The sequence below is a fragment of the Prinia subflava genome, chromosome Z, assembly GCF_021018805.1.
Source record: "Prinia subflava isolate CZ2003 ecotype Zambia chromosome Z, Cam_Psub_1.2, whole genome shotgun sequence".
Classification (NCBI taxonomy): Eukaryota; Metazoa; Chordata; class Aves; order Passeriformes; family Cisticolidae; genus Prinia; species Prinia subflava.
Window position 1 is genome coordinate 46,089,979 of NC_086283.1, and position 22,258 is coordinate 46,112,236.

The 22,258-nt window shown below is 36.2% G+C and overlaps 1 protein-coding gene across 3 annotated transcripts in view; it reads left to right on the forward strand.

Annotated features, from left to right (window-relative positions):
- DENND4C (DENN domain containing 4C) overlaps nucleotides 1–21,674 on the forward strand; it is a 72,441-nt gene extending 50,767 nt beyond the window's left edge. For all 3 annotated transcript variants that reach the window (XM_063421735.1, XM_063421733.1, XM_063421734.1), the window contains 11 exons: nucleotides 130–1,277; nucleotides 2,816–2,996; nucleotides 4,627–4,736; nucleotides 7,416–7,591; nucleotides 8,637–8,819; nucleotides 10,331–10,520; nucleotides 11,483–11,728; nucleotides 13,073–13,190; nucleotides 14,829–14,982; nucleotides 16,069–16,133; nucleotides 16,788–21,674. In XM_063421735.1, coding sequence (XP_063277805.1) covers nucleotides 130–1,277; nucleotides 2,816–2,996; nucleotides 4,627–4,736; nucleotides 7,416–7,591; nucleotides 8,637–8,819; nucleotides 10,331–10,520; nucleotides 11,483–11,728; nucleotides 13,073–13,190; nucleotides 14,829–14,982; nucleotides 16,069–16,133; nucleotides 16,788–16,924 — 2,708 coding nt within the window. In that variant the 3' untranslated portion in view covers nucleotides 16,925–21,674. The remainder of the gene's footprint in view (nucleotides 1–129; nucleotides 1,278–2,815; nucleotides 2,997–4,626; nucleotides 4,737–7,415; nucleotides 7,592–8,636; nucleotides 8,820–10,330; nucleotides 10,521–11,482; nucleotides 11,729–13,072; nucleotides 13,191–14,828; nucleotides 14,983–16,068; nucleotides 16,134–16,787) is intronic.
- Nucleotides 21,675–22,258: the final 584 nt, after the last annotated feature.

A 22,258-nucleotide genomic window follows, 5' to 3' on the forward strand; every position in this document is an offset into this window, starting at 1 on the left:
GATATCTTGGTACTGTCGTGCTCCCAGTTTTCTATATGTAAGGAGATTAAGGAGATTTCACATAGTTTCAGGAAATAAACATTTTTGGTGGCTATGAGTACCATATTACTAATGCATTTTCTCTTTTAGAAACTGCTTCTAGCCCACTGTTCATAACTCAGGATTCAGTCGAAGATACAGTCTTTGGTAATGTTTCTCCTAAGAAAACAAGTGAAAAAAGACAGAAGAGGCAAAAACTGTTTTCAGAGAGAAGCTGCAGTTTCAGCAGTGAAAGCAGAGCTGGAATGCTGCTGAAAAAAGGCAGCTTGGACTTGCATTCTAAAGAAATAGCAATAATGATGGGAGCAGATGCCAAGATCCTAACAGCAGCTTTATCTGGGGCCAAAACTTCACCATCTCATATGAATGAATCCCACAGCTTTGAAAATATCACTGACCAGCAGATTTCTGACATAAGTGGCACTTGGAGTGGTGTGACTGAGAGTGATTGGGACCTAGAACATAGGTCTTCACCAGTGCTGGAAGAACCTGGGGAAGGGCAGGAGCATCTTGAGAATGGAAGAGATGGAAACATGACCACAGTGGACAACATGAATCTTGAACAGTCATCTGAGTCTGAAAACCAGAAACCAGAATCCAAAGACACAACTGCTAAAAGAAACAGCTTTTATGGAGTGGTTAAGCCTATCGAAAGGGAAGATGTTGAAGTAGGCTTGGACCCTCTGTCTTTGCTAGCTACTGACAGCACAGAACCAGGTTATCCAGAACCTGGGGAAAAGCTGATGTCACCAGTTGCAGCACGTAATTTGGCAGATGAAATAGAGAGCTATATGAACTTGAAGAACCCATTGGGTAGTAAGTTTCCCAGCATGGAACTGCACAAGCCAGATAAAGAAGCAGAAGCTTCTGGTACACTTAGTCACTCCCAAGAAAGGAGGTCAAGCCTGCCTTTGGATCCCATCCTACCATCCTCCAAGTGTTATGAAAATCGCAGAAGTCCTTCTGTCTCCAGATCCAAAACATTCACTGGACGATCAAAGCAGCAAACTCACCCACAAGTTCAAAAGGAGCGGTCTTTGTCTTTGACGGGACTGGGTCGTTCTTCTCCACATGGCTCACTGGGAACTGTTGTAACAACTTTATCCAATCTGAAGCTTGACAATATACTGTCTGGACCAAAAATGGATGTTTTGAAATCAGGCATGAAGCAGGCTGCCAATGTGGCCAGTAAGATGTGGGGAGTGGTAACATCAGCATATAGTTACTCAGATGATGAGGTAAGTGTTTTTCAGTATGAAAAATTTGGGGACACAAAGTTAGAGGGCTAACTTCTATGTCCAGAAGATTGCATCTCTAGGTAGCGTTTTTAATTAAGTATTGACTTGTATTAGCTAATAAAAATTACACTCATCTGTGGTGTTTTTCCTTGCCATTAAAAAAAAAAAACCAACACTTTTCAGACAAAAGCAAATTAGATAGTCTCAATGCAGTAAGTTTTAGCTTTTTGTTTTCAACATTTCTCCCATTTTTTATTAATCTTTTTATTCATACCTAAAGAAACTGAACCAAAAAAACCTGGTAAGTAAAAATGTGCATCACCTTAAATGATGCCATACTGCCCTTTAGAAAACTATGTTGTGAAAATAAACTACAAACCCAAGAAGTCAGGTTGGTGAGGATCAAAGTTGAAAATAGTAAGGTACAGCCTGAGATCTAGTAAATTTACTTATCAAGAATTTGGAAACGAAATGTTATGGTTCTTCTATGACTAACAGAGTGTTTTTCAGAGTAAAACATTTCACACAATAATGACAAAAATGAAAGAGGTTATAGAGGGATGAAGATTGTAACTTCCTCTTTTCTGGTTATGTCTTGTTATTGTCCCTTCAAACACAGTTTTCCCAGTTAGGAAGGCCTCTCCTTGATCCAGCTAATTCCTCAATCTGGTGTTTTGTTTTAAGGTTCTTTTTTCTCTCTTCTTCAGGCTATTAAAATAGCTTCTTGTTACCTTTCTCAAATTCTCCTTTCTTTGCCTAGCTTCATAAAAGTTAGAGAAGGGAAAGATAACTTTGACTTTATTTCTGTGTGAAACAAATTTAACTGATACTACTAACGGGGTCTCCAATACTAAATAAATAAATATAAATAAATTCATTTTTTTAACCAGATGTTGCCTATAACAATGAAATCTTGCTGCCTTTCTTTCTTTCCTGAGATTTCCCATGATTTGTGTTTTCTTCTGTTCTTATTAGACTGACCTGTTGCACAGAATTTTGTTTAATGGTACATAGTTCCAAGGATGTGACTTCCTTCTCTTTTCTTCAAGCATACTTTCATTCTCTCCTGTTTTATTTATTTAATGTACCTTTTTTTAATATCCTAATTATTGTACTTTGTTGCATCTTGTATTTTGGTGACTGAGTTATTGCTGCATCATTTCAGCTGGTATGTTTCCTTCCTGTCTTCAATTCTGAAAATAAGACTTTAACTTGAACCTTTTTTGTGATAGCTACTTCATTTTGGTAATGTCCAACAAATTGCTGTTCTGCATAATTTTTCCTATTTCTCTTGTAATGAAGAAATTTATATCCCTATTTTTTATCACTCAGTTTTTCAGTTTTTCAATATCCTTCTGCTTTGTCCAATATCTGCACTTTTTAAGGCTACATAGATTTATCTTACATCTGATAATTTTTTTACATCAGGATTTATCTTAATCTGCTAGTTTAATTATTTATTCTTTAGGATAAAGATGGAAGTCAAATAATGGATGTGGAGGTACTCAAAAATGCTACTTTTTCTTCTTGCATTAAAGGAAGAAAGCCATCGACCAGACTTTAACTTCCCCGTGGGCTTTGAAGATAATATTTTAGGAGATAGTCTGTTATCAAGAGCTGGAGTCCCAGGCCTACTTATAAATGAGCTTGCACAAAGCACTACTAGTCTTGGCAGTAGCAGCAGTGGTGGTGATGTAGGAAGACAGCATTACAGTGCAGGTGAGATGATTTGGTTTTGTTTCCCCTGATAACTTGACTATAATACAACAAACAGGGAAAACAATTGTATATGAAATCAGTCAAAACAGTGGAAGCTATGATAATGTGAAATTATTTCAAGCCCTTAAGAGAATTACAAGTAAATTTTTTACTTCCATTCTGTACTCTTCTCTAGCAGTAGCAAGTACCTAATGCTACTGCGTTGAATGTGTAAAAAGCTGGTACAATATGTAGGAGTTTAACCATAAAAATACTTCCTGTGTATGTGATAGGAAGATTGCTAATGAGTTATAGCAAGAAACACCTGCTCATTCATGTAAAGTCATAAGGCCCTTGAAAATATTAATAGTGAAATATTAATACAGAAAAGCTGAGCTGTTTACAAAATGCAAATAATTGCATAACTAACAGAGACATATCATTTGAGGGAGGAAAGAGGTTAACTAACCAAAGCCAAACCAACAGAGCAATCCCACAGTTCCGTGTGCATAAAAAACCTGAGGCAATACACACTCAAAGTTATTCATCTTTACCATGGAATAGGAGGTGTTGGATGCATACTTGATTTGAACTTACGTAAGTAAATAGTTGATGACTGTGAGCCTATTGCCTACCATCGTTTCCTCCTCCCTGCCAGATGTAAAACTGGATTAAATAAATCTAGTAATTTTCAGTTCAGATTTAATTCAGTTAGGTTTGATTCTTATTTTGAGAAAAAGATGTGTTTCTGAACCAGCTATGGGGTTGGTTTAGATCTCTTTGCAATACAATAATTCAATGATGCAAATGTTGTAAAGCTGTGTGCATCAGGAGAGGAAGAACTATCTTGCATACTGGAGATAAGGTAGCCCTATATTGCAAAATCTTGGCAAGATATCTTCTAGTTCCAGGTAGTTAGGAGGGTTATAGGAGCCAACTATAAGGAGTGGCAGGCGACAGAGTATGTAAAATTTGTTCATAAACATAATCCTGAGCTGAAAAAACAGAAGAGCCTTCTTTATGATGAGGGAATACTGGTAGTGATTTTTTTAATAAAAAAATTTGGGCTTGTAAGAAGTAATTTTGATAATTTTGCCTTCTGGGAGTGATTCCAACCATTTCCTTCTAGTGGATGTAATCCAATTCCTTTTCTCTTTTTCTTCATAACTTAGGTTAAGGCTCATAACGATAAAACCTAGCATTACCAAAGAATGACTGTCTGTTTTAGTGCAGTGTTAATGGGGAAAAATCTAAGTGCAATAATGACATTTTTGGTATCATATGCCTCACCTGGTGCTGTCCTTACATTTTCTATTTACATATGGATGTATTATTCAAGAAATCATGACTAACTTTTTAGAGTTGGTCAATGTACATTGAGCAATTTTACTGCTCCTTACCAGTCTTTTTTTTGTTTGTGCTTTCTTTTACTGTATCTGTGATATATTGTGTTAGAAAAATAACCTTGGAATGTTAATCATGAACATTATATTTATCTATATTGTAATGTCAGTCAGTTACAAAAGCTTGTACCTTGGAGATCTTTTGGTACAATTTTCTTGGCTTGGTTAAACAGCAGTTATTTTCTTTGGGAATGGATTAATTATTCTTTTCTTGAATACTAAACTCAAATGACTCTTTTTGTGAACAGGTGAAATTCCATTCCCAAAAAGTATGAAACTTCTAGATTCTGAGAAATCAGAGCACAGCTCTTCACATAATACTAGTTTATCCAGCATTTTCCAGAACTATGCAATGGAGGTAAGATGAATAAACTCATAGATGAAAGCTATAATTAGTCCATAGTGCTGTATGCATTTATAACCAGTTTAGTTGCGTTGTGATTGGTTTTGTCAAAGCAATTTTTTCCTTGTTTTTGCTGCAGAGATGCTTGATACTTGTAGCTTGGAGTGTGACAGCGGCTTTAAAAAAGAAGAGTGGCTTACATACTTTTATGAATCCATCACATATGTAAAGAAAGTGATGTTGAGGAAAGGATCAAAACTTGAAGTGACAGAGGAGTTAAAGATAAAACAGGATCTTTTGTGGGGTTTTAGATTTTATTTTCCTTATGAAAATTGTGTTGTTACTAAATAATTTTGATGAGTTTACCAGCCAGCACCAAAGCCCTCACACAGGTATTTGCTTAATCCTCTTTTAAATTGGGGACAGAATTGAAAAGGAAAAAAAAAGAAGCTTGAGGGTGAGATAAAGGCAATTGAATACATGAATTTTGGGGAAAAAATAGAGGGAGACACAATAACAACAACAAAATAGTAATGCAGAGATCAGTCAGCACCCTGACACTTCAAGGAAGAGCTACCTTGGAAAAACAAGCAGAGTTTTATCTCTGAACTTGATGTTACACAGTGTCGTTTGGTCAGCTGAGGTCAGCTGTCCTGGCTGTGTCCTCTCACAGCCTCCTGGATGAGTTGTGCAAAAAATTTAAAGTCTATGATGATGTATAAAGCCCTGTGCCACAATAACTAAAACATTGGAGTGATGTCAATTGACACAGAGCTGGCTACCAGTCTGAAACACATGATTACATATAAAGAATACTAACAAGAAAATTAACTCTGCCCCAGCCAAACCAAATGAAATAATGTTTTAATATGCTTCTCTGTTTCAGTTATTACCTGTAGATAATTTCAGATTTCAGATACATAGGCAATGGTCACTGCATTTGCTTTGGTTGCTTTTCTTTCAGAGTTATTTTGCTAGATCCTATGTCATTTTCACTTACGTTTGGCATAAGTTCTGGACATTTGGCTTATCAAGCTTCTGCACTGCATTATATAAAGGGTATAGCACAGTGAAAAATGTCAATATAATGAATACCTAAATTATATTAGCTCTAAAATTTATTAGAAGCTGTGTTTGATGCTGTTTTCAGGGGGTTTTTCACCCACGTGACTGGAACAATGAAGTACTCTTACTTCAGCGGAACAAGGTGTATAGTCCAGTATTCAGTTAGTATAGGATTAGTTTTGCCATCTTTTCTCCAGTTCTCTATCTAATTTAGTGGTGAGACTTCTATTAGGCAAAGACACAACATCCTGGTTTTCCATTTGTACTGGGTTTGCACGGTAAGGATTTTGTAGAAGAGGAGCTGCCAGAACTTTCCACCGTGTCCAACAGATCCAACGTCAGCCAGCGCCAGGATGGGCCCGCCCGCCGCTGGCCAAGGCCCTGCCCGTCAGTGACAGTGGCAGCAATGCTGGGATAGTGTATTTGAGAAAGGAAAGAGAATGCTGTGCAACAGCAGCTGCAGGAGGGGAGTGAAAACACGTGACAGAAAATCCCTCTGCAGATACCTAGGTGAGTGCAGAAGGAGGGACAGGAGGTGCTCCAGGCACCAGGAGAGATTCTCCCGCAGCCTATGGTGAAGACCACAGTGCCCCTGCAGCCATCTGTGCCATGCTAGAGCAGGTGGATGCCCAAAGGAAGCTCACCCTACAGACAGGGGCCAGTGCTCCTGGCAGGGCCCATGACCCCATGGGGAGAGAAGCCTGGGCTGGAGCATGCTTGCTGGCAGGACTCATGACCCTGCAGGAGATCCATGCTGCAGCAGCTAGTAAAGAACTGGAGCCTATGGGAAGGGCTTACCTTGGAGAACTTTGTTTAGGACTATGTCCTGTGGGATAGACCCCAGCTGGAGCAGGGGGGGAGTGTGAGGGGGAAAGAGTGTCAGAAAATGTGGCATGAACTGACCATAATCTTCATTCCCTATTCCCATCTGCCATTTCAGGGAAGAAGGTGGAGAAGTTAGAAATTAAAGTGAAGCTTGAGAAGATGGGAGGGGTAGAGGGAAGGTGTTTTAAAATTTGGGGGTCATTTCTCATTACCCTACTTGAACTTTTAATAGGCAGTAAATTAAATTAATTTCCCCTGGTTGAGCTTGTTTTGCCTGTGACAGTAATTGCTGAGTGATGTCCTTGTCCCTATCATGATTCACAACCTTTTTGTCATATTTTTCTTCCCCTTTTCACTCAAGCAGGGAGATTGCTTGAGTGGCTTAGGTGAGCACCTGGCATCCAACCAGGATCAGCACACCTTTTATAAAGGTTTCTTTTGTGTTTGATTGGTTTTGTGGGATTTCTTTCCTCTTTTGGATAAGTAGACATGCATCGACTTATATAATTCAAAACAATTTGTATATGCTGAAGTCTTCATAGAAACAAGCAATTGCAAATGCTAAATGAGTACCTGTTAGGGTAATGCTTCTTCCATGCCAGAAATAAATTACCAATATCTTCATTTCATTGGTAAAAGTTAAATGTGAATGTGGGATAATTCTGAGTATGGTGAGAAAGATGTGGTGAACTCACCCCTTTCTCCCCACTGGCCTTCTGATACCTGTTAAACTTCTATAGGTACTAAGTCTACAAAAAACAATAGTAAAAGAATTCCAATAATATTAACTCTTTACTGTTCTAGGTCTTGATGTCAAGCTGTTCTCAATGCAGAGCTTGTGATGCTTTGGTTTATGATGAAGAAATCATGGCTGGGTGGACAGCAGACGACTCAAACTTGAACACTACCTGCCCTTTCTGTAAAAGTACCTTCCTACCTTTGCTTAATGTTGAATTTAAAGACCTTCGTGGCTCTGCAAGGTCAGTGCATTTTATAGATCCTCCGTTTATGCCTTTGTACCTGTGCATGGTTATATTTTTTCACAAGAGGATCTCGGGTATCTTTCCTCATCTAGATGTACACAAGAATGTTACTGTTCGTAACTATGTGACTATTCGTGATTGGTCATGATGGTACTGAAGGAAATTGTAAGTTGTGTAAACTATTGAGTTACATTATAAACCAGCCAAAATCCAAAGAACTGGCTGCCTTTTTATCACATCTTCATTTCATATTTTCTTTGTAAGCATAACTGTATAGAAGGTATAAGTGAGTTATCATTTTGTTTGGATGTTAAAACAAAGCCTATGGACTTAAAACTTTATAAAAGCATATGAAGAGGTTTTTAAAATGTGTCAGCAAAGAATTTTTCCCAGACTAACTTTGGTAGCAGCTTTTAGTTTTAGATGCTCCACCTTACTATTTCTCTTGTTTAAGCCTGTCTGCTTACTGTTTTTAACCTTTTTTAGTTGCACCGTGAAAAATGGAACTTAAAACTTTAAGTTCCGGCACTCACTGTAGTGGTTATTGCTGTGAAATAGAGGTTCCACTAGTGCTGTGTAATGCAGAAATTCAAAATCTGTGTTAACTGTAGAGTGTGTACTTCAGAGACTTAGCGAAGCAAGGCACACTAGTGCTGTCATGTGCTTATAATGGTGTATGCTTGTGTAGTCTGTAATGTCACATTACAATAGCAACCATAGCACCAAGTGATGTGTCACCTATTAATACACTGTTGTTGATTTGAAACCACGATAAACTAAGGCCACTTGTAATGATTTATGTCCAGTGTAGGATGCCTTCTTTTGCAGATCAAATCTCTCTATGTGTTAATTTACTCTGTCTGTATAAGTTGCAGGAATGAGAGTAGGACGCAATTGATGTCCTGCTGACAAGCTTTTTAATGTTGTGTTTCCTTTTTTTTCTACTTTTGAAAAGTAAATGTAGAAAATATTAACTTTATGATTTTATGCTTATATCTTTACTTTTGTATTTTTCTCTTTTCCATTCATGTTGTAACTTCAGCTTTTTCCTGAAGCAAAGTACCTCAGGAGATAGTTTACAGAGTGGCACCCTTCCATTAACCACAGATCCTCTGGAGCAGAAACTATTGACCAGTCCAGCTGTTGCTGACTTGATCAGTTTTTCAGGTCACCCGCAGTCCAGCCACACCATAGCTGAAGAAACCAGCTCTGCAGCTGAGCAGGGGTAGGTAAAACAGGATTGTTAGATCAGTCAGAAATGCATCAGCACTTCCACATTTATAAGGCTTTTATACCAAATGTGGTGAAGTACAGTTGTGACTTGAGGATCATCTCTTTCCTTTCTCACTTTTTGCATGTTTTAAGGTTGCTTTTATCTGTTTGAAGTAAACTCATTCCACCAAGTGAGTAGGTTCTAGAGATATAACTATAGAAATGAAATTTCATCTGCTGTTGATCAATAAGGTAAAACACTCTACCTGGTGTGGTTAAAACCCAATCACTACTTAAACTCACACAGAAATTCGAGCATTGCTTCTCCTTTCCCTGTATGATTTAATAAGAAGGATACTGCATTATGGGAAAAAATAAGTCCATTTGCTGGAACACTTTGCTTGAGAGAAAGGTTCTGGGGGCACTCAAGACTTGTGCTGAGCTTGTGTTCTGTGACAAAAAAAAGAAAAAACAACCCTATGTAAAACCAAAACTCTGAAAAATAATACCATTTTTGAAACAGTTTGATGAAAAGAAGCATTAAAGGGAAGGCGTCTTGTTGGACCAGGGAAGAACTGAATTTTGCTATGAACTGTGACCTTTTTGCTGGGATTAGTTACATTCTGTTTTAATTGTTTGGGGGTTTTTTAATCATCATTCAGTTTGAAATTATGGAGTATTAGTGCCTGAGAGTAATGAGCTAATGCCTGTGTCAGACAACTAAAACTTAAATCAATGCAATAGTAGTTAGTCTTGACACACTAAAAATTAAAGTTGGTATTGCTTATGTTAACATCTTAATTTTGATGACAGTGTATTTTTAACTAAAGTAAAATTTAGAACCAAAAGTCACCTGTAAATAATCTCTTTTTCTCTCTCCAGATGATACAGAAGCACTTTCTGTTTCACATTGTTTGTTCTTCTATATTGTAGTTGAAGCTGTAGTTTTATCCATTGTAATTATAAGGAGCACAGAACAAATATTCCTAATCTGCAAATGCCTTGATTGCATGCGTTAAATCTGACAAGCCTGAGTTTACTTAAATTAGCTTGCTGGATGAGTTTGACACATTTTTTTATTATTTTTACTTAGGCATGCAATTTTCAAATTGCTTTCTGCTATACTGTTGTTCTGTTTATGACACTTAAAACATAAAGGGAAGAGGAAGTAAAGATGAGCATAGTCAAAAGAAGATAATCTTCGTAGACTGGCAAAACTGTGGATTGCTGGTTTTTTAAGCAGGGTAAAGCTGTACAAGACCAGTGGTTTCTGTACAGAACTGCAGTGATTTCAGATTCATATCTTAAGTTATGCCTAGCTGCTTTTTTGAAGGGATGTTTATACTGGTCTGAGAGGCATTTTGTTCTGTGTTCCCGAAATAATGGAGCCAACTGGGACAATACAGTTTCTTATTAATAGAGAAAATTGGTTTAGGATCTTCACTTGGCAGCCCTTCTCTGCTTCCTTCCTGTTGCCATAGAAATGCTGAAATATTTGCATATTTTCTTCTAAAATTCACACAGTGATTTGGCAGAAGAACAGACTACAGATCCCACAGCCATGAAGACACATGCCAGTAATCCACCAAAAAGGGGAGTGTCCTTGACTCGGAGCCACAGTGTAGGAGGTCCACTGCAAAACATTGATCTCTCCCAGAGACCCTCTCATGGCATTTCAACAGTTAGTCTTCCAAATAGTTTGCAGGAAGCTGTGGTAAGTCTAGAAGCTGCATATTCAGTTGAGAGAAAAATACCGAGGACAATGAACTTAATAATATTCTACTACTAGCATTCTTCTCCATTTGGGAAATAGGAATGGCCAAGTGTATTTTCACATTCTTACAACTGAAAAAGAAATCTTAGTTCAGTTAATCTAAAATTGCTTTTCCGATACTCAAGTTCTACTTGATTTGAAATATTCTCTCTAACAGAATGAAGCTAGTCTTAGTCTCTCTAAAACTAGAAGTTCAGTGGTAAAGCAACTCCGACAGCTGACTAAGCACAGTAGTGCAAAAGGTTGCAAGAATGAAAGTTTGTTCCATTTTTGTGAATTTACTTACACTCCTATTGTATATTCTGTTAGGCTTACCTGTTGAGTGGATGGGAGAAGGTAAGAGGCAGTATGGAGACTCTTACTTTCTTGTGGAAAAAAAAAGTGTTTCTCTTCTCTCTTGGTACTTTTTATTTTCCAGAGGCTGCCTTATTATGTGAAGTCATGATTCAATTCCACAGCTGATATAATTTCTGATATTTCTCTTCAATTTCCATTGCTGCAGGCTTGGTACTGGCTAGCAGCTTAGATAGCGTGAAAGTGCACAATCAGGAACAAGTTCTAAAAAATCAGCTTTTTTTTTCTTGTCCACATAATAGAGAAAGCCTAGGTGATTGATCTTTAAGATTGAGAAATCCCCAACAGTCAAAACTGCTGATTCTGTTAAAGTTATTGTGTGTTCAGTAGCTCCAGAGGCTTCTTTAAAGTGTCAAAAGAAACTCTGCAATGAAGGTTTCCAGGGCAAGTATTCCTGAAAAGTATTTCTGAAAGAAAAATCTTCTTTGACTTAGTAAAAAAGCGAAAGCAAAAAAAAGTCCCACAACAACCACAAACAAACAAAACCCACCCGAAAACAAAGGGAACCGAAAAACCAAACCAATTTTTTTTGCATGTTCTGTTTTTAGGATCCTTTAATAAAACAACCTAACCCTGCCCCTGTATCTGTACCCTATTTGAGCCCTTTGGTGCTGCATAAGGAGCTTGAATCACTGTTGGAGAATGAGGGAGAGCAAGTAATTCATACATCCAAATTCATCAATCAACACCCCATAATCTTCTGGAACCTAGTCTGGTATTTCCAACGGTTGGATCTGCCCAGCAACTTACCTGGACTCATTCTGACATCTGAGCACTGCAATGAGGGAGTGCAGGTAAATGGCTTCCTCATGTTAGATCAGCAGGTATTACAGTGAGTTAAGTTGGAGAGCTTGGTTCAAAACAACTGGGTAAGTAATTCTTGAACAGCTGAATATAAGTTCTTGGGGTTTTATAATAGAAGTAGATAGATTTGTTTCCCATGAGGATTCTTGAAGGGAGATGTGTGAAAAGAGACTTCAAATTCTAGTCAAGATGGTCTCTTTTAAAAAGGCAGAGGGTAAGATTCATTGAGGAATAGGAAACAAGATGCGTCTTCAAAGAACTCAAAAACTGTAATGTATTGCAATACACACAGAGTGAGTTATACATTTGACTATACAATCTTTAAAGTTACCGTTCACTATTTTTTGTTCTCTTCCAAGAATAGGTTTTGCTATTCAGACTCCACTGAGTTTCATTGCTACATGACTAGAACAAAAGAATGTAGAACAGATCTATCTTTTGAGCATTTTGCCTTTCTAATTTAAAGGGGTAGATTGAAACTGATATAATTTTTATGTGTAGGTACAAATTGAAATTAAGTGTGTATTTGTACCTGATGCATGCCAAAAAAGTAGTATTTTCCTATCTACTTGTACACACTTCAACTTTAAAATTCTTTCCCTCAATGTTAAAAAAAATACTCACCTAGAACTGAGAAAAATTTTCCAATAAATTGTAGTTTGTAGTTGAAGATCATACTAATGAAATCTGAAGCATCCTGGAAAACCATGATGCATTAACAGGGAAAACAGCTAAATGGGACATAATATCATGTAATCATTATTTGAACAGACACACTAAGTGGTAAGTTTTTCTTGCCTGGTAATTCTTATTGTATTAGTGATTCCAGAGGCACTTAATTTTATAAAATAATTACATAAGTGTTATTTTGACTGTCACATATTTTTAATGGATATAGTTCATATTTCTGTACTTACGAAGATTCTTTCTGCTTTTTGGGAAGGCCAACAGGTAGACATGCATACCAAAATGTTCATCAGGTCAGAAAGTATTGCAATATGGTATGGTTAGTAGTACAGATCAGGTACAGTGTCTGGTGCACAAAAGATATTTCCAGATATATACTCATAAATATTTCCTTCAGATGCCTGTAAAAAACTTAATGGTTTTCATACATTAGGGTAAACTAAAAAAGATAATTAAATGTTGCAGTACTTGTGACTGCTCTGGTTGAGTGCAGTTTACTGTAGAAGATATCTGCTCCTGTTTGTTAGATTTAAGTTAAATAAAGTTAAGTTCTTTGTTTTCAAAAATAGTGAAAGAGTAGGATTTTTAAGGAGTGTAACACTGTACTGGTGTTTTTAAAACATACTCCCTTTCCTCATCTGTTTTAGCTTCCTTTGACATCTCTTGCTCAAGACAGCAAGCTAGTATACATCCATCTTCTATGGGACAATATCAACCTCCACCAAGAGCCAGGAGAGCCTCTATATATATCTTGGAGAAATCTCAGTAAGTAAAACAAACGCTACAGAAAACAGAGGGAGAAGAGGCTACGGAAAAAAACCGTTGGTTTCTTGTGTCCAGAATGGCTGAAGTGTACACAGCCCATCAATTGGCAATATTTTTTAGCATGTGAAGAATCTCCAGCCCCCTAGGTGCTTCACATAGTCTGGGTATCAAATTAGTTGTGAAAATAAATTTGATCTACTCATCATACATTTACAAAATGGGAGGAATTGCTGATTGCTCAAGACATGGTGCTAAATAAGCCTCACTTGATTTGAATGTTTCACTGCATTGTCTGGTAATAACTATACAGGTGTGTATGAGAAGGCTGTATTACAAAAAAGTGTTTTTTACTTCTGTAAATGAATGAAACATCACCGGTCCCTCTAATAGGTACATTTGGCACCCCTCTTGACTGTCAAAAAGTAAGATCAAAGAAAGCCTTGTCTAGTATAAAAACAGGCAGACTGGTTATAAGAACTTGAGGATTTCCTTACTTCTGATCATCAATACCACTTTGTTGACCTAAGCTTCTAAATCCATGTTTTAACTAGTAAAAAGTATGCTAAAAACTTATGTTGCATGCTAATTTTGGATCTAAGGAATTAAAATGCCCTAAAAATAAGGAGACTGATCAGAAAATTACAGTCAAGAGCACAGAACGTTTGTTATTTCCCTCAGATTCTACAAAGCATATTGATGTATCCATAATAGATGAAAAGCATCCCCAAGTCATCTAGCCATGGAGGAAGGTGCATAAATAATATGCATCTTGTATCACATATATAATAATCTTATATATAATAATATATATATTTATGTAAACAAAAAAACAAAGGGCCTGTTTTAGGTGTGGAAGAAAAATAGACAGGCCACATAGCAGTGTCAGAAAATATTTGAAAACACAAAATTACATTTGTAAAGCATTATATATGCCAATTCTATGAAAACATCATGTTGATTGGTGAAGATTACTAGGCTGGGTCTGCAATTCATTTACACTCACTGCCTAATCTGTTAACTTATTTCTTTGCCACTACATAGACTTACTATTCCCTCATGAGTCATTGTCTTCCAGAAAATTGTAGTTCAGTGTTATTCTGAACATGGCATTTAAAGTAATAAATCATGATGGTAAATCTCTTGGTCATTTTCTTTGCTGTTTGATTCAACTGTGCATTCTCTATTTCAGTATGTGTCCCAACGTTATCAGTTAATTGTAGGTGGCTTTTAAGAAGGATTTTGATAAGAAAAGTTTCTTTGCTAAGAAGAGTGACACCTATTTTATTTCTTTTCCCTTGTGTAACAATAATCTTCTTGCAGTGAATCTAATCTCTAAGTACAGCAATAAAATTGAACTAACCAATCATCACAGGCAGCATCTGATGCTGGGTACTCTTCAGTCACTTGTATTTTTCTGTCATGTGGGACCTCTTGCACGTGGATACTTGATGCATCCTGTAGCTTCTGTGTAAAGTTACTTTTGAGTGAAGACTATAAGCAAAGTCTTTCTATTATAACAAATTTCTGTAGATTGAGTAGAGGTTCTTTATGTGTATCTCACTTTTGGAAATACCTCTGCTTATTAAAGTGGAAAAAAATCTTTACTGCTGTAATAGTCTGTATGGTTCCACTTCCCAGATTGTTCTGAGAAGAAACCCTCCACACTGGCAGAAGATCAGCAAGCAACAAACACTTTGTTAGAGAACATCAAACTAAGTATTCAACACAATGATGTTATTAAGCCGATCAACCTCCTCCTACAGAAAGTTAAGCCAGATGTGAAACGACAGAGGTAAAGGCATAATCTCCTCTCAGTTTCTCCTCACTAAAAATTAAATAAGATTAGACTGTATACATTTCATAGTGATAATTTCATAAGGACCTCTGAGGAAGATTCTGTTTCATTTGTGTCCACCAAAAACCATGGTATTTTTTATGCCCGTGTTTACGAACAGATGCATTTTATATTCCGATGCATTATTCATCCAGATCAAATGGATGAATATGATTCTTTAACAAAAACAGACATTTTACAATGACTAAGAAAAAAATGCAGCTATTAATTACACAGATTTTGATGTTGCTCCAGATCTAGTCCATTGATAAAAGCAAGTGTACAGCATCCTGTTGCACTGTGTGGAATATTCTCCCTAGTTACATCTTCTGAAATTCCAGCAGCCTGGAGTACTGCCTATGAAAAGTGGATGCAGCATGAGCCACGAAGAGAGGGAGATGTGTAAATAATTCTTGTATGATATATTTTGTAACCTGCACTGCAGTTCAAGGAAGTCTTTGTACAAAATTAAATTACAGCAGATACAAGATGTGTTTGAAATCTGTCATGCTAAGTCATGTTTGTTTCTGTGTTCTGTAATTACTAAAAAGATAGAGACACTGACCTGCCTCGAGAAGCATCTTTATGACTTCCACAAGGGGAAAAAAAAAGTATCTGATTATTTATGTTATCTATTTCTGAGACTGACCATGACATTCTGAAACAAAAAACAAAAGTATGGGTGATTTGAAAAAACCCCACACCCACACATTGCTTCATGGTCAGGCAGGAATGAATTAATAATAAATAAAAAAGTGGTGGTTAATTTAATATTTCTTGTTGGTTAGGTATTTCTATGGCAGAGGAATTTTTCATAGAAAATGTAACTACTAGGATTTGGCAACAATATGGCTTTCTGCATCAAATAAAAGTGTTCAGGCCTTAGAAAACCTTAACCTAGTACTCATGTAGATTGGTCACTTTCTTCACGAGCAAGGTTAACAGAACATTTGCAGAAGGTACATAATGAAAGTCTTCAATAATGACTTTGTAAACAGTATAGTTGATGCTTTCATTAACTCACCTTTCAAAATTTTCCCCTAGGAGTTTTTACAGGGAAATTCTTTTCCTGTCTTTGGTGTCTCTTGGAAGAGAAAACATTGATATTGGTAAGTAAAAAAATACTGTGAGATGCATAGTCACTGTGGATATTTTACATGAAAGCTAGTGTGTAAAATCTAAGATTCAGTTGTGTTTTAGCAAAAAGTGCTGTCATTCTCTAGGTGCTGCTTTTATGTAAATATAATTCAGATGGAACCAATAATTTTGACTTTGTTTGAAACCAGTTACGAGTTACTTTAAACAAAGAGTATTTGAAGAGCTTGAAATTTTAATTCTTCATGTCTGAAAGCTTATTTCCAGTCCTGTCCTCCTTTCTCTGACCCACATAACAGACCTGTGTTATCTAATCACCTGATTTCCCACCCTTTCCTGATCTCTTCTATCCTGTCTTCTATTTTGTACTAAGCAATTGAAGTGACTCCCTTATGGAATGTGATAGGGGAAATACATTGAAAACAGGCAAATGGAACTGTGAAAGAAGCAATGGGCATCCACTGTGATGTGTTGTGGTGCCACACCATCTTATGGAGATGCTTTTCAGGTCCTCTGAGAAGGTGCATTTTGGAAAAAAAGATCAGCATCTAGTTAATGAAGAAAATGTTGTTACTGTATAAAAAATCACCAAAAGCATTTTATAGGAATAGTAGTGTACATTGCACAGTGTTTCTTAAATAACCTTAACTGTGTTTTTTCTGTTTCAGAGGTCTTTGATAGTGAATACAGACTTGCACTTAGACAACTACCAAAGGAAGTTCTTGAAAAGATGCAGAGAATAGATGCTCCACCAAGCAGCAGGGTTGAGTGTTGCAGGAAGTGTTTTGGAGCACCTTTAATATAAAAACAAGGAAGACACACACTGAACTTTGGAGAGACAAAAGCAGAGGTGAACAAACCCAAGAGCATGGTGATATATAGACTTTTGAGTCTCAAAAGGTGTTAATTGAGCAATTTGTCAAACCAGTTTCATTGAGCTGCAACATATATTCTTCTCATTCATCTCATAGGCACATTGTAAAGTATGTCAAAATGTTTTAAAATTACGAGTTTGTTTCAGTGGTTGATCTGCTTTTCCCCCAGATATATATTCTTTAATTTCCTCAAAACTGTCCTCCATGGCAACAAGTTGTTCAAAAAGCTGATTACAAAACAGCAGTCTATAGTTGGTGACTTCCTTAAGGGCCACCAATATTTGTGTATTTTAATGAAGTACTTTTCCAGTGCTCAGATTCTTCAATCCTTCTTTAAAATGACCTTTACCTAGAAAGGGATCCTTTTATTAGTGTGTGGTATGATTGTATGAATGTAAATATCTGAAACCTTGGGTTGGAAGCTGCAATGCAGCTGCTTTCACCAGATCACAGTACCTTAAATTGATACCCTTCTCCTGACTCTTGTCCCAATCAGTATTCTGAATTACCTTTGCTGACCTTTTCAAAATATGTGTCTACAGCTGTGAGAAAACAGAGACTTACAATCAAGTTCCCTGTATTCTCTGTCTGATAAACTATAAGATCCAGTAAACATACTGGCTGCTTTCTCCAAGGAAGGATAGGCTTCTACAGCAAAGCAGCTCAAAAATGGATGGCTTTCTAAAAATCATGTAGGAAGCTCAAATGATATAAGAGTACACACAAGAACTGTCAACAGATACTGCCTGAAAAAAAAATTATGCTTTATCCTATTTGCATGTGTGCTTAAGAGGTGTCTTCCTCAAATTCTTTATCACCCTCTCCCTTGGTTTCGAACTAGCCTGTGGGTTAATTATTTTGCACTGATAGTCCAGATTCAATATTTCAATTAAGATGTATTTATAAAGGTGGTCTTCAAGGTGTATATTAGCAGAAATGAAGTGCTTATGTGTATGATCTGAAAAGATGTAGCCATCTTTTGTATTGCTTCTAGTAGCTAAGACACTTCCTCACCTCACGTATTTAATTGATTACAGTAGGCATAGTCCTGGCAAGAAGAGCCTGGGTACTGGTCAACCGTTAAGTGTTTCTATTACTTGAAGAATATAAGATTTATTCCAGGTTTTTGCTGAAAGTTAGTGGTATGGCTTTTACAATGGAATAATTCATAGAGGAAAAAAAGCTATTTGTAGCATGTAAAAGGAGCATAGCTTAAAATATTAATTGCATGTGGGTATGAATGTATTTACTTGATACTACTTTTAAAAATTTTCATTCTTCAAAATAATGAGGGATGAAGATCTGTATGGAACAATTTTTTACATGAAACAATAAAACCTTTCTTTTTTCATGAGGTGAAAACAAGGGAGTTGCACTTTTTATGACAAAATATATTTACATCACAGACTGATGCCTTGTATTTTGTCTAAAAGTGCTGATCCTAAGTTAATATGGGGATATTACCTGGACAGATTCTCTCCTGATAAAACTATTATGCCTTCTCAACAACTAAAAGCAAGAAAGCACACAGAGAAATTTTTTTTTTAATTCTTTATTGTTTGGGTTTATGCATAGTTGCTTGCTGACATCTGACCTACATCACAATTAAATAACAGCCCTTGATTCTTCATCTTTTCCTCTCTTCTCCAATTAGATAATTGACATGGTTCCATCCTTCTAAAATTAAAGTCTATCTAAAGCATTGGTCCAAACAACTTAATATTTCTATAACTTAATATTTCTATTTCTAATATTTTTACGAATCAAAGCCAGCAAATTTTTCTGTATAACTCTACACATTATTTTTCAACAGACAGCTACACAAAGACCATTTTTGAGTGTTGAATGAAAAAACCATGTGATTCAACTTGCAAAGAATCAAGTTTCATTTACCCTTAAATTCTCCCAGCTCATTAAATGGCAAGGACAATCTGTCTAGGGAGTGCTGGTTTAGATGTAACATCCAAACAGCTTTAAAACATAGTAAATAACACTATTATGAACTAGTTTCTGTAAACACATCATCTTTATTTCCAAAAAACTTTCTCATCTGTTGCTGAAAATATAGATTAATAAGGTAGTAGTGTTGTAAAGACAGCAAAGCAGATTGTGTCACAACATCTAGAGTTAATTGTTAAACCTTTCCCAGCTATATACACTAAACAAACAAAAAAACTCCCACAAAAGTAAAGCCAGAGGAGAAAAGGACAGTTGCAGAATTGCAATTTGCTCTTGCATATTGGCATTTTGTACACTACAAATTAACTGCTACTCCTGGAGTAGGCACCTGGATTTCAGGTGGTAGAATGGTAGAAATCCTGCATGTAGGTACTTAAAATCTTGAATCTACATATTGGAATCGATTCTTTAATATAGAATAAAAAAGGAAGACCTTATACTTTCTATAGGGAGTTTTTAATGCTTAGGTGTTAGAGTAGCTATCTAATCAGTTGGTTTTTTAATGTGATCCATAGCTCAGATGAAAAGAGAGATCTCTGAAAACAATTTGTTTTCATCTCAGATGCTTTTTTTGGGGGAAAAAGTAAGAGTTTCATAAAATCTGGCCAAAAATAACCAGGGAAATTTTTCAAAAGTTTTATGTGAGTGCATTGCAAACTCTTTTGTTTTTCTGAAAATTAGGCACTAAAGGCACACTTCTGCAATAAAGCTGACAGGATGAACTTCTTTTGCTACATGGGGATGACTTAGTTACATACAAATGCTTCTAACTTGTTTGACATCCAACTCCTAGGAATCCAAATTTATCTGAATCTATAATACATTACTGATTGGAGAAAAGTGTTTTGAAGGAGGGATGAGGATAAGCTGGATTTTGATTCTGTTTTTCTGTCAATATAAACAAAAGAAGTAGCATTTTTCTCACTTGTGAAACTCTTGCTTCCACATACTCTTTCTAGTATCTCAGCAGCTAGTGTTCAGGAGATGATTCTTCTGTGTATATCTTGTAATTCCCATGTACAACCTGAAGAAAACATTTGCAGATCAGCATTAACTTCAAAATATGCAATGTGTGCACACAATGAAACCTGATAACAGAAGTGGCTGCAAACAATGAATTTCAGGTATGCCCAAGAACTTAGAAAGTTTGTATTGGAAGAACAGTTATCAAAGAGAAGCTTCCTTGAATTGTTTCCCTAAGGATGTTGAACTGCAGCCAGTTGTGCTAAGATGCTATCTTGCACCTTTCACCCAACTATAAAACAGTTACATATACAGCTTGTGTGCTCACATGAGAAGAGCTGGGGTTTTTGTGGAATTAAAACAACAAATGAGGCCTTAAATGTTTAAAATCAGGATTCCTATGTTACAAAGCTTTTTTTTTTTTTTTTTTTTAATTATTAATTATATTCGGGTACATCACCAAAACCTGACAATTTTGAAAACCCTTTAGGTCTAGGAGACTGATGTGGCTGCAGTGTTGGCACAGTAACTGGTACCAGCTTTTACATGTTACTAGAAGCATCTGTATGTTACTTATAATCATATCCTGTCTTTACATTTTATGTAACTCAAGTTTAGACAATATAATTATAATGGAAAATATTTTATTTATGTGTTTCAATTTAAATTAATTTTGCAAGCAACTTAGTCTTGTTCCTGGTAGAATTTCACATTGGTTAAGCTCAAGCTACATTGCACTTGTGAATGAGTAATATTCTATTTTAACTGTGAATTAATGGCTTTTTGTATTGCTGCAGCTAAAAGAATATACCTTTCATTGAGTTTACTGCTTTCCTTGAATAATTGCAACATAGGGGATATTTTCAAAATGTATATTAAATTAGATCATAGAAATTGTATTTTTAAAACAAATTGTTAAAATGTAAGGAACTGAAGAATCCACTCAGTAGTTTTCTCTTTTTAAAACTCTTAATTCAACAATTATTTCAATGCAGATAATTCCTATTTTATTAACAGTAAGCAGATAATCTTATTCACAAAATTGTATATTTTCAACAAAGGGTTTCTTTTTTCCTTCAACTAATAAAAATCTTATAACTCATTCTGTACATCAGCTTTTCCCTATGGATCTTTTTAAAAACAAACACCCTTTTAACTTGTAAGTGTTGAAACTGAATGGTTGAATTGGACTCTAGTTCTGTACTCTGCTGTGCTGTGTTATCGTGATGCATACATGAGAGGATTGGATGGCGTTTTTATTTGTTCTTTCAGTCTGCATCAACCAATGGTGCAAATAAAAGGGATTGTTTGCTGTTGTTTAGAAGCACATTAAACTCCTATTAGGAGCTTAAAATAAACTGTATTGTAACAAGGATGAAATGATATAGTGTGAATAAATTATGAATCTATTAAGTGAGCTGGGAAGCTTAATGCAATAAAATTTGCACTGGTTTAGAGACTGTTTTGAACTGTTGAAAAATGGCATCCATTTACTGTGCTTTGATTAACAATTGTTTCTCTGTAATATTTTTGTACATTTGACAGAAAAATTGAGTTTAAAAGGGCACTCTATATCCTGTATTCTGTATAGATATTCTAGACTAAGAAACGATTTTTAATGTTGTTCCAAGAACAAAATATATATGCATCCTGTGTAAAAATGTGCCATTGTTCAGTTTTTCTCACCACTGGAATTTACATGACTGACAGAATTTAATCTTAAGTGCAAAATCAGCCTATAGTTGGGCTAAAGCCTTTTGACTGTCTTTTTTGGGTAATTATTTCACAGTACCTCAGTGGGTTCTGAATGGTGGGAAGGAGCAGAGGCAGGGGGAGATGGAAAAAAAGAATGGGATTCACTTGTGGAGATGTGGCTTCCAGAGGGGGATGGCTCTATGATGCCTTCAGCAAGCACTAGGCATCAGTGGAGGTAAAAAGGGCTCAGTGTGACAGAATCTGCAAAGCTCTTGTTTGTAGGAAAAGTATGGCCCCTGGCTTCCTGAGGACAGCTGGTGCTCTCTGTATCATATTTGTGTCTTTACTTGAGAGAACACTCACCAGGAGTTCCAGTTCCTCGGTGGCTTCATAATGGGGGCACGGAGTGATGTTTTCACCTGATGCATCCAAGCTTGCAAACTCATGACATAGTTGCAGGTTACATGTAGTTTCCAGAGGTTTTTCTGTTGTTGTTTCTGTTTTTGTGGTGATTTTTGGGGGGGTTTTTTTGTTTGTTTGTTGGGTTTGGTTTTTGTTTTGTTTTGTTTTGGGTTTTTTGTTTGTTTGTTTGTTTTGTGTGGGTTTTTGTGGTTTTGGTGGTGGTGGGGTTTTTTTTGTTTGTTTGT